Raw genomic sequence first — 12503 nt, forward strand, 5'->3', positions numbered from 1 at the left:
TGTGCAGGGTAAGTGAATTAGCCGCGCTAAATTGCCCCTTAATTGGGAAAAAGAATTGGATACCCTAAATTTATTTTTTAAAAGGTTGCAACAAAACCCTTGTACCAACATGGGCGGAGGGGGGGGGGGGGGGGGGGGGGGAGGAGGGTGAACAATTAAGCTACTTTCACATTCTGGAGGGGGAGGGGATATTGTAGTCCAACAGTTGAAAGTGCAATGATGTATTTTCAATTCATAATAGCTGGAGGGGTACCAGCCTCCCCGAACAGGCGCCGGAATGTGGCGACTAGGGGCTTTTCACAGTAACTTCATTTGAAGCCTACTTGTGACAATAAGCAAATTTCATTCATTTCATTTCAGAAGATTATTTTCCGACCTGGCTGTTAGAGGTTAATGCAAGCCAGGACTCTGAAAACTTGGCTGAAAAGGTCCACTTTCTTAAAAAAAAAGTGCTCCCAAAATATCGTTCTGAAAATGTCAGAGAAATCAGCCCACAGCACCTTAGACACTGTGCACTGTGAGGAGAGGTTTGAGCTAAGTTGCCTCGTGTGTTTAAAAAAAAATGTCATTCGCTGGAGAAGGAAGAGGAGGGGAGGGTGAAATATTTGACTGAGGGAGAGGGGAGGCTTTGTGAGCTGGCGTTTCGAAAAGAGGCAAAACTGAAAAGCGTGCCTGTGTTTTGGGGCATCTCGCCAGCCGTATCGCAGCCAGTCCCCTTCCAACCAGCCCGAATGGAAAGGGTCGGAGGTTGCTGGAGGTGACTGAGCTGAGTGAGTGAGGGAGGGGAAAAGAATACACCACGTGTGTGAGCAGCCGAAGAGCCGGCGCCGTCCGTCCTTCCTTCCTTCCGTCCCGGCGGCTCCTTTCAGCTTGTGTCAGGACCAGGTTTGAAGGTTGGTGGGGAGGGGGAAAAACCGAACGACAGAAATAAGAAGAGACGAGCTGAGCCGGGACGATGGTGAGCAAAACGGACGAGACCTCGCCGGTGGCCGCCGACACCAGAGAGGGGAAAGAGTTGGAGAATGACATTGGAAAGGAGGCGTGTGACTGTGGTGAGTAAAGGTCAGAAGAACCCAGGGGAGGGGGGATTGAATCAAACCCCATCACACACACAGGCTCCCAATTGGTGTTTGCACAAGATGTTCATTTTGTTTTAATAAATCAAGGGAGGGTTGATATTGTGTGTGTGGGGGTGGTGGTGTCAGTCAGTGCAGGGTTTTATTGGGCTCTGACTGTTGTGGGGGTGGTGGTGGAGGTATGTAAGGGGGGGGTGAGGAGCGGTTTGTAAGGGGGGGGTGAGGAGGTTTGTAAGGGGGGTGAGGAGGTTTGTAAGGGGGGTGAGGAGGTTTGTAAGGGGGGGTGAGGAGGTTTGTAAGGGGGGGTGAGGAGGTTTGTAAGGGGGGGTGAGGAGGTTTGTAAGGGGGGGTGAGGAGGTTTGTAAGGGGGGGTGAGGAGGTTTGTAAGGGGGGTGAGGAGGTTTGTAAGGGGGGGTGAGGAGGTTTGTAAGGGGGGGCGAGGAGGTTTGTAAGGGGGGGCGAGGAGGTTTGTAAGGGGGGGCGAGGAGGTTTGTAAGGGGGGGCGAGGAGGTTTGTAAGGGGGGGCGAGGAGGTTTGTAAGGGGGGGCGAGGAGGTTTGTAAGGGGGGGCGAGGAGGTTTGTAAGGGGGGGCGAGGAGGTTTGTAAGGGGGGGCGAGGAGGTTTGTAAGGGGGGGCGAGGAGGTTTGTAAGGGGGGGCGAGGAGGTTTGTAAGGGGGGGCGAGGAGGTTTGTAAGGGGGGGCGAGGAGGTTTGTAAGGGGGGGTGAGGAGGTTTGTAAGGGGGGGTGAGGAGGTTTGTAAGGGGGGGTGAGGAGGTTTGTAAGGGGGGTGAGAAGGGGGTTTTGTATGGGGAAGGGGGTTTTGTAGGGGTGGTGGAGGTTTGTGAGGGTTGCAGGCGCTTTTATAAGGGGGTGGTGGAGGTTTGTAGGGGGGATGTGTAAGGGTGGTGGAGATTTGCGGGGGTGGAGGCGGTTTTGTGTGGGGTGGGGTGGGGTGGGGGGGGGGGGGTGGTGGTTTGTAGGTGGGGGTGGTTATCACCCTCCCTCTCCCCGCTTCCCTCGCAATCTGTCTTTTTGCTGCTGGTGGCAGCTCCTGGCTACAATGTTGCAACCCGGCCCCACAATGTATCCACGCGGCGGCGGCCGCGGAGCCTTTGATGTTGCCAAATGTATCCGTTTGTCGGTGTAGCAAAGTGGCCGGCTACTGCCGGAGGGAGTGTGGGCAGACTGAAGGAGACACTTCCCCGAGGAGAGAGAGGGGGGGGGGGGGGGAGAAGAGAGAGAGAGACTCCTTATTTAAATGCATGCACCGGGATCAGGAGTTTGCACAGACACCCCCCCCCCCCCCCCCGGAGGCAGGGGGTGAACCGAGTCTCCCTCCTTCCCGGCGGTTGAAGGTCACCTTCACTCCCGCTGGTTGCCGGGAGAGCGGCCTACCCTCCCCCGGGCGCTGCTGTGCAGGGCCTGCTCCCGGTGAGGGGCTCCCTCCCACCCCCAGGCCCGGGAGTTGCTGGGTGAGGGGAGTTTTTTTGGGGGGGGGCGGGGGGGAAGCCCCGGTTCTGGTGGTTTGCGGCTTTCTCCCCCTCGCAGCATACTGACCCCGGAAGTGAATGCCGGCTTTTTCATTGGGTCATGTGATGGGGCGGGGGTAAAGGTTAGAGAGCTATTTGAATGAACCAGTTACCATGGTTGCTGTGCCCCCCCCCCCCCCCCCCCCATTCCTTAGCCCCTCTCGACAAGGGTGACCCTGTCCTCTGGCACTTGTCCTTCAGGCATGTTAGAGGGTGGTGAGTAGGAGCAGTTTTTTTTACTGGATGAAGCTAAATACAGGCTAGATGTCAAATCTGCACATTGACAATCATGAAAGGGCATATTTGCAAAATGTAATCTAAAAATACTTGGCATAATGGAGGTTTAATTCGTACAAGGGTCCTTGAGAGACTCGGGGTGCTGTGCAATTATACGGACTAAATGCCGCCACACATGGTGAGGCCTAGAAATTCTGATTGTGGTTCTGCCAGTAACCCATTTAAAATTAATTTATCACAGGCCAATCAGAGAACCTAGGCTCGAGTGTTGACTGGGGGGGGTGGGGGAAGGGGAAGGGGGGGGGGGGGGGGGCAGAGCATCACTGCCCAGACCCAAACCCAACTTTCCAGCAGAGGGTCCTGGATGAGATTTGAACATGGGATCCCCAAGTGAATTCAGCATTTTCTCAGCTCATGAAGTGTAGGTGCAACACCCCATACAGTGATCAATTTAGGGGGATTCTGTTTCTATGACATAAAAAAATTTAGTTTCCACAATTAATTTTTCCAATTAAGGGGCAATTTAGCGTGGCCAATCCACCTACTCTGCACATTTTTGGTTTGTGGGGGTGAAACCCACGCAGACAAAGGGAGAATGTGCAAACTCCACACGGACAGTGACCCAGAGCCAGGATCGAACCTGGGACCTCTGTGCTGTGAGGCAGCTGTGGTAACCACTAGGCCACTGTGCTGCCCATTCTATGACATCCTTGCAATGTATTGTCTGTGACATCCTTGCAATGTATTGTTGGCTTGTAATTGATTTTTGCAAGGTGGTATGTAGCTTCCACCACTGTCTGGAAAACATTACACCCCTAAACCTTCAAATGGTGCATCATCACCATGTAGCGTTGAAATGGCCATTGGAATTCTGAACCCTGTGTAATAGAACTGCAAGTCGTATGTGAGATTGTTTTGTACCCAGTGAATAGATGAAAGCGTCCGCCTTTTTTATTAAGTTCATTTGTTGTGCTGAAAGCACCGATTGTTCCCCTGGTGATGCTTCAGGCATCACCAGAAATTTTACTAAAGCTGTCTCACTTGAAAAACAGGCCATCATGTACGTGTTAGTAAGACTTCGATTATTAAATGGAATGGGAATTGGGAGCAGGAGTAGGCCACTCGGCCCCTCGAGCCTGCTCCGCCATTCGACAAGATCATGGTGGTCTCAACTCTGTTTTCCTATCTGCCTTTTCTACCCCCACCACCCCAATAGCCCTTGCTCTCTTGTCCATCAAACATCTAGAACATAGAACAGTACAGCACAGAACAGGCCCTTCGGCCCTCAATGTTGTGCCGAGCCATGATCACCCTACCCAAACCCACAAATCCACCCTATACCCGTAACCCAACAACCCCCCCCTTAACCTTACATTTATTAGGACACTACGGGCAATTTAGCATGGCCAATCCACCTAACCCGCACATCTTTGGACTGTGGGAGGAAACCGGAGCACCCGGAGGAAACCCACGCACACAGGGGGAGGACGTGCAGACTCCACACAGACAGTGACCCAGCCGGGAATCGAACCTGGGACCCTGGAGCTGTGAAGCATTTATGCTAACCACCATGCTACCCTGCTGCCCTAATCTGTCTGACTCTGCCTTGAATATATTCAGTGGTCCTGCCTCCACTGCTCTCTGGGGAAGAGAAATCCATAGACGGACGACCCGGTTCTAGTAAATGGAACCTCCCTCTATTAAGTCCCCTCAGGTTCTTGTATGTCTCAGTAAGATCACCTCTCATTCTTCTAAACTCCAATGGGCATAGGACGCAGAGTGATAGAGCCATACAGGCCCAACCTGTTCAACCCTTCTTCATAAGATATATAAAGCAGCTATCTTTCTTTTTGTGTTGCTGTAAAGTTGGATTTTAATTTAATTTTGATAGGTGTGATGAAGTCCACTTGGGCCCCAAGTCTTGATCTGGTTGGCCTTGATCCGGATTTCAGTGGACACAAATGAACAGCATACAACTGCCAGTAGCTTTTCATGTCGTTGGATAGTCCACAAACATGAGAAGGAAATAGAACCAAAAATATGATTTAAAGATTCAGCAGGTCAGGAAGCATCTATGGAGAGAAATGGAATTAACGTCAGTCGTTTTAAATTTTGAAACTTAAATTTTTCCCTTGACATAGGATGCCCAGTGTTTTGCAGCACTGTGGAAGAACTTGACCCTGGATTCTGTCTGCACGCAGACCACATAGGCTGTGCTGTTGATGGTTCTTCCATCATGCACATCAATATCATTGGGGTCATCCTCACTTGGGTTCCAATAGGTTCTTCAGCATGAGTTTCAGGGTGCATCGAAGTCACCAAGGTGGGGGTGGGGTTGTTGGCAAATGGTTGGGAAGGGAGGGGGGGGGTCATAGCATGAGGGGAGTAGTGGTGGTGGATGAAAACACTGACGCTGTTGGGAACCTGTAATTAAGACAAAAATGTTGCAAGCATCCAAGGTCAGGGACAGTATTTGTGGAGAGGAAAACAGAAAGTTAATGTTTCAGGTTAACAACCTTTTGAACTGCCAGTTCTGATGAAAGGTCATCGCCTAAGATGTTAACCCTGAAACAGCTACTCTATTTCTCCAGGGTTGTTGCCTGGCGAGCCGAGTGTTTCCAGCATTTAAAACAAAAACAACTACTAGGTGTGAACAATTCCTGACTGTCATGCTGTCCTGCGCCATCAGAGCTGGGGCTGGTTTAAGTGGAGAACAAACAAAGCTTGCATTTATATAGCGCCTTTCACGGACAGCAGATGCCCCAAAGCGCTTTACGACCAATGAATTGCTTTTGAAAGACCTGCACTGTTGTAATCTAGGAAAATGTCACACCCAATTTGTACACAGCCAGCTCCCCCCCCCCACAGCATGTGATCATGACCAGATCATCTCTTTCCATCATGTTGATGAGGGGGTAAATATTGACCATGACACCGGGGTGTCTCCTGCTATTGGTCACAACAGGGCCACCGGATCTTTCCCACCCATCTGATGAGCTCAGTTTATCAATGACACCTCAGACAGTGCAGCACACCCTGAGGACTGTACTGGAATGCACGGTGAACGGTGGCACAGTGGTTAGCACTACTGCCTCACAGAGCCAGGGACCCGGGTTCAATTCCGGCCTTGGGTGACTGTCTTTGTGGAGTTTGCACGTTCTCCCCGTGTCTGCGTGGGTTTCCTCCCCGAGTCCAAAGATACGCAGGTTTAAGTGGATTTGCAACGATCAGGATTATGGGGATAGAGGGAAGAGTATGTCTGGGTAGAGTGCTCTTTCAGAGGATCGGTGCAGACTCGATGGGCTGAATGGCCTCCTACTGTTGGGATTTGATGGATTCTAATGTCAGCCTTGATGTAGTGCTTGGGTTCTGGCACGAGCCTTGAACCCACAAACTCTGGCTCAGAAGCAAGAGTTCCATCGACTGGGCAGCACGGTGGCCTAGTGGTTAGCACAGCTGCCTCACGGCGCTAAGGTCCCAGGTTCGATCGCAGCTCTGGGTTACTGTCCGTGTGGAGTTTGCACATTCTCCCCGTGTCTGCGTGGGTTTCGCCCTCACAACCCAAAAATGTGCAGAGTAGGTGGATTGGCCACTCTAAATTACCCCTTAATTGGAAAAAATAATTGGATACTCTAAATTTTAAAAAAAAGAGTTCCATCGACTGAGCCATACGGATCATAATTTTCTCATTCACAAGTTTGATCCAGTGAAGTCTTGTAACATTCACTGCAATATTTTTTTTTCGAGGTCACGTAACCGAATGGGGGTTTTTTATTTTCTGTCCAATGGCCTGCTTTGCTTGCCCCAGATTCTTCTTGCTGCATTCTGACTCCCTCCCGAGGCAACAGTTTCAGTCCCTGCTGTCTGACATTTATTTTATCGGAGAGTCACAAAATCACTGTGGGTTGAAGAGAAATACAACCTTAATTCTGTTGCTCACGCTGACAAACTAATTTGAACAAAATAGTTACAATCGAGCCCATTTTGCAGTACAACTGTTCTATCTGAGCCAAGGCGCATTGGAGCATGTATAATCCTGATTTTAACACGAGTAGCGTGTGAACAGGTCAGTTTAACTTGCCGCTGCCCCACCTCCATAGGTAAGGCACCTCATTAAACCAGAACGCTTTCCGGTTCACACTGCCTGGATGCGCTGACTTAGGGATCACAGTTGGAGCATCAGTGCTGTACAGTTGGTCTCAATATCAGATGGAATAGTGTGTAAGTCGAGTCCCTGACTCAAACCCACCCATGATTTCACCAGGAAGGTTGGGTTAAACTTAGAGCAACCTTCTGTCATTGGAGGAAGGGAAAAAATATTAACACCCTGTGTAAAGATACCTGTAGGGACTATTGACATTTAAAGAGAAATTCAATCTCCTAGTGATTCATGGAAAGACATTATGGCACGAGATTTCATGTTTTGGAAAAAAAACCAGATTTTATATATAAAAATGTTAAAGGCAAACACTACTAACACTAGTTTGTACCTATATATTCTCTGTATTCAGTTTTACTTTTACTCCCCCTGCCCCCGCCATGCACATACACATCAAGCATTCTCTTAGTTCATGAAATCATGATGGTTAATTCAGTTTTCATGAAAGGTATGCCACAGCCCTCCAGAAGTCACTTCTTTTTTTTTAAATTTAGAGTCCCCAATTCATTTTTTTCCAATTAAGGGGCAATTTAGCATGGCCAATCCACCTACCCTGCACATCTTTGGGTTGTGGGGGCGAAACCCACGCAAGCACGGGGAGAATGTGCAAACTCCACACGGACAGTGACCCAGAGCCGGGATCGAACCTGGGACCTCGGCGCCGTGAGGCAGCAGGGCTAACCCACTGCGCCACCGTGCTGCCCCAGAAGTCACTTCTAGCTGGTCTCCAAAGAATGAAATTTCATGGGGATCCTAAATTGTAATCCTCCAATTTTCCATATAGATCGCAACTCTGGACTCTTTTTCAATGTGGGCTTCACCACCTTCTTACTTGGGGATTTGAACATCAGGAATTATCCTGGCTTCTAATGACCTTTCATGCTTTCACAGCTTCTGTCAGCTGCCGACTCCACACCAGACTCTTGGTTACTAGCTGATGTTTTCTCTCTGGCTGTTCCAAACTGACTGACCTGCTCCCATAAGGCTAATATCCTTTCACTGTGAGGAACACAGTAGGTTTATTTCTCTGGCTTGAAGTTGAGCAAATTTCCCTGCACATGAACTCAAAGTCTCCAAACTGAGCTTGAGTCCTCCTCACCTTGGTGAACAATACAGTTAGTATTTTCTCTGCCTCGGGTGCAGGCTTGATTACAATGCATCTCCTTTTGTTCTCTCAACTCGGTGAACTGTAGACTTATTTGTGTTGTGGGCAGCATGGTAGCATTGTGGATAGCACAATTGCTTCACAGCTCCAGGGTCCCAGGTTCGATTCCGGCTTGGGTCACTGTCTGTGCGGAGTCTGCACATCCTCCCCGTGTGTGCGTGGGTTTCCTCTGGGTGCTCCAGTTTCCTCCCACAGTCCAAAGATGTGCAGGTTAGGTGGATTGATCATGATAAATTTCCCTTGGTGTCCAAAATTGCCCTTAGTGTTGGGTGGGGTTACTGGGTTATGGGGATAGGGTGGAGGTGTTAACCTTGGGTAGGGTGCTCTTTCCAGGAGTCGGTGCAGACTCCTTCTGCACTGTAAATTCTATGATAATCTATGCATGAGACCAGAATTGCAACTGCCTTCTGTGAGAAAACTTAAACTAAACAAAAGAACCTCTAACCTCCACAGCCCACCTCCATGACAAAATGGCATTTTTTTCCAGGCCCCAGAAATGTAAATTAACTCTTATCTTCAACACAACTCTTTGATTCTATAATTATGTATAATTTTAAGTTTAAAAAAAATCCATTTAAGGCACAATTTAGCGTGGCCAATCCACCTACTCTACATACCTTTGGGGCTTAGGGGGGTGAGACCCATGCAGACACAGGGAGAATGTGCAAATAATTTCTTTGTCTGATAGAGTTTTACAACTTTTTTCCCCCCGGAATTGCTAGTTTTTAGCTTTTTATTGAGATGATGTTAGACGCCCTAGCTATTCCTCGAGATCCAGAAATGGATCATCCATTGTTCAGTGTTTACACTTCTATCGCTGACCTCATAAGTACACACGGAACCCTTTGAACTGCCACGATATGATGTGTTCCAGCTATTTCTAAAGTCCAGCATTTTAATTGCCGTACCCCATCAAATTTGATCTTCTCAAAACGAAACGCTACTTCTAAAATATTAATATGAACCGTGAAACTAGATGATTATGCCAACCTATATTCCTGATCGCTACCCAGGGACCTTGACTGATGTGTATGCGTGGGTAAGAACATGATTGGGTTTAGCTTTGTTCATCACAGTGAAGCACCATTTTTGTAGTCAATGTCTTGCTTTATTCTGGAATAATATCCTCTTTGAGTATTGGGGGTGTTACGGTCTAAAGGAGTAGAGGGAAACTTTGAGGCGGAGAAGGGAACCTTGCTAAATGATGGTCGGGCAATTAACCAATCTTTTAAAGTCAAATGTAACATGTCCTTGGTTTCAATGAGCCATTGAAAATGAGTCCCAATCTTATTTATAATCGTTCTGTATTTGGTTGCTCAGTGAGGATCCGCTATGACTAAAGCACAAGGCCTTGTCTTCTTCCACCTGCTTCTATTTGAGTTTCCTGTTATCTAGGATCTCAGCTGCACATAGAAAATGGTGGGCTTTGGCGGGTTCTGGTGGATCACTGATATAATAGCTCTGTCCCACCCTCAAGGTCTTGATTATTTAGTCAGTGTGGTTGGCCACAGTTATTCCTGGCTAAGGGAAAAGGAAGAATCAGCTGGGTGCGAGGGGGGACGTTTCTGCTCTGAGTCGCAATCCAGTGAAAACCCTGACTGGAAGTATGGATGCTGGGTGGTGGCAACACTAGAGCCTGACAGGCAGCTCGGTGGCACAGTGGTTAGCACTGCTGACTACGGTGCTGAGGACCCGGGGTCGGACCCGGCCCCGGGTCACTTGTCTGCGTGGAGATTGCACATTCTCCCTGTTTCTGCGTGGGTTTCACCCCCACAACCCAAAGATGGGCAGGGTAGATGGATTGGCCACGCTAAAATTGCCCCTTGATTAGAAAAAAATAATTGGGTACTCTAAAAAAAATTTTTTTAAAGGACTGGAGCCTGACTGCCAGGCCCTCAATTATCAGGTAGTTTGCTCGGCACTCACCGTATTAGACCCTAACATGTTGTTGAAGCAATCGGCGAGGGCATTAGTGGGGGCGAGTGTGCAAAAGTCCATTCCAAGTAAGGCTTTGGTTATGGCGATGCCCTTTCCATGGCAGCTAGAATTTGATTCATGAGGAAAGTCTTAATAAAACCCAAATTGGAAGCAAGCAATCTTTTTGCTTTAGAACTGGCTAACATTATTTGACAATCTTTATTAGTGTCACAAGTAGGCTCACATTAACATTGCAACGAAGTTACTGTGAAAATCCCCTAGTCGCCACGCTTTGGAGCCTGTGCGCTGAGGGAGAATTCAGAATGTCCAATTCACCTAACAAGTACATCTTTCAGGACTTGTGGGAGGAAACCGGAGCACCCGGAGGAAACACACGCGGACACGGGGAGAACGTGCAGACTCTGCACAGACAGTGACCTAAGTCGGGAATAGTGCATTGAATGTAGCGTAATGTTCCAAGGCACTTAACACACGTGGAAGGAGGAGGTATCAGGATATGTATAGATACAGCACTGAAGGAGACCATTCGGCCCATTGTGTCCATGCTGAGCAACAATGATCTGACTACACAAATCCCATCTTCCAGCGCTTGGCCCATAGCCCTGGAGGTTATGGCAGCGCAAGTGAATATCTAAACATTTCTTAAATATTAAGAGAGTTTCTGACTCCAAAACCTAAAGCTTGGTCAGAGAGCTGGTTTTATGGAGCTTTTTCCCCCCATTATTCTTTCATGCAGTGCTAGAGAGCTTTTATTGCCCATCCCTACTTGCCCTTGAGAAGGTGATGGTGAGCCACTTTCTTGAACTGCTGCAGTGTCTGGTGTAAAATCACCATAGCCCCAGATCACCGTAAGCTGCTTTCCCCTTTTTGAGGGGGGAGAGCTGACTGGTGGTGATTTAACCTGAGGATCACCGCACCTCAAGCGAGGGGCAAGGTTGAGAAGGCGGGGCCTTCATGAATAACCTCAGCCGGTACGGGAGATGCACCCGCGCTGCTGGCCTTGCTCTGCATCATAAACCGGCTGTCTAGCCAACTGAACTAAACTGGCCCCTGTGGTGTAGGTACACCCACAGTGCTGTTAGGGAGGGAGTTCCAATACTTTGACCCAGCGACAGTGAAGGAGCGGCGATATATTTCCAAGTCAGGATGTGAGTGGCTTGGAGGGGACCTTCCAGGTGTTGGTGTTCCCATGTATCTGCTGCCCTTGTGCTTCGAGGTGGTGGAGGTCACTGGCTTGGAAGATACTGTTGAAGGAGCCATGGCAACTTGCTGCATTGCAGTTTGTAGATAGTAAGAGCTGCTGCAACTCTGGATCAGTGGGGGAGCTAATAAATGGTTACAAGTGTTGGATGGGGTGCCAATAAAGCGGGCTGCTTTATTCCGGGTGGTGTTGAGCTTCTCGAGTGTTGTAGGAGCTGCACTCAACAAGGCAAGTGGAGAGTGTTCCACAGGATTCCCAGTCTCTTACCTGCTCTTGTAGCCACAATATTTATATGGCCAATCCAGTTCAGTTTCAGTTTTTGTAGGGTGAAATACACACGATTGACCAGAAGACCAGGACAAGTGGTGTGGATGCAGTTTTTGGCAGCGGTTGAGTTTTTTTTCATAGAATTTACAATGCAGAAGGAGGCCATTCGGCCCATTGAGTCTGCACCGGCTCTTGGAAAGAGCACCCTACCCAAGGTCAACACCTCCACCGTATTCCCATAACCCAGTAACCCCACCCAACACCAAGGGCAATTTTGGACACTTAAGGGCAATTTAGCATGGCCAATCCACCTAACCCGCACATCTTTGGACTGTGGGAGGAAACTGGAGCACCCGGAGGAAACCCCCACACACACTGGGAGGATGTGCAGACTCCGCACAGACAGTGATCCAAACCGGAGTCGAACCTGGGACCTTGGCGTTGTGAAGCAATTGTGTTATCCACAATGCTACCGTGCTGCCCGTGGTTGGAGTTGGGCAATGTCACAGAGGTGGATATGTGGCTGGCAGCTCATCTCGGGCTTAAGAAACAACGCCCAGGTTGGGAATGGTCTGACTCAAATTCAGATGGTGCCAGGAACCTTGGCCAAGGAATTGAGTTTGTGGTGGAGACCAAAGACAATGCCTTCAATCTTAATTTAGTTGGAAGAAATTTCTGCTCATCCAATACCGGATCCCTGGCAAGCAGTGAGCCAGTTGGATAGTGGAGGGATCTGGAGTGGTGTTGGAGAGAGAAAATGGAATCTCATTGTGGTGCATGTGGAACCTGATGTGTTTTGGATTATGTTGCCAAGGGTAGCAAGTGAATGAATACTACATTGTTGTAATTAAATTCTAAATGAAGCACTTTGGGCCATTCTTGAGATTGGCAAACTATGAAGCCGAGGTCTATCAGCAGAAATATATGCAGT

The 12503-nt window shown here is 48.8% G+C and overlaps 1 protein-coding gene across 3 annotated transcripts in view; it reads left to right on the forward strand.

Moving 5' to 3' along the window:
• Nucleotides 1–649: 649 nt before the first annotated feature.
• cluha (clustered mitochondria (cluA/CLU1) homolog a) overlaps nt 650–12503 on the forward strand; it is a 115531-nt gene continuing 103677 nt past the window's right edge. The window contains exon 1 of one of the 3 annotated variants that reach the window (XM_038814465.1): nt 650–1052. In XM_038814465.1, coding sequence (XP_038670393.1) covers nt 956–1052 — 97 coding nt within the window. In that variant the 5' untranslated portion in view covers nt 650–955. Of the gene's footprint in view, nt 1053–2793; nt 2822–9059; nt 9206–12503 lie in introns of those variants that run through there. The other 2 variants (XM_038814466.1, XM_038814467.1) reach the window with 2 other exon arrangements.

Source organism: Scyliorhinus canicula, chromosome 12 (genome assembly GCF_902713615.1).
Source record: "Scyliorhinus canicula chromosome 12, sScyCan1.1, whole genome shotgun sequence".
Lineage (NCBI taxonomy): Eukaryota > Metazoa > Chordata > Chondrichthyes > Carcharhiniformes > Scyliorhinidae > Scyliorhinus > Scyliorhinus canicula.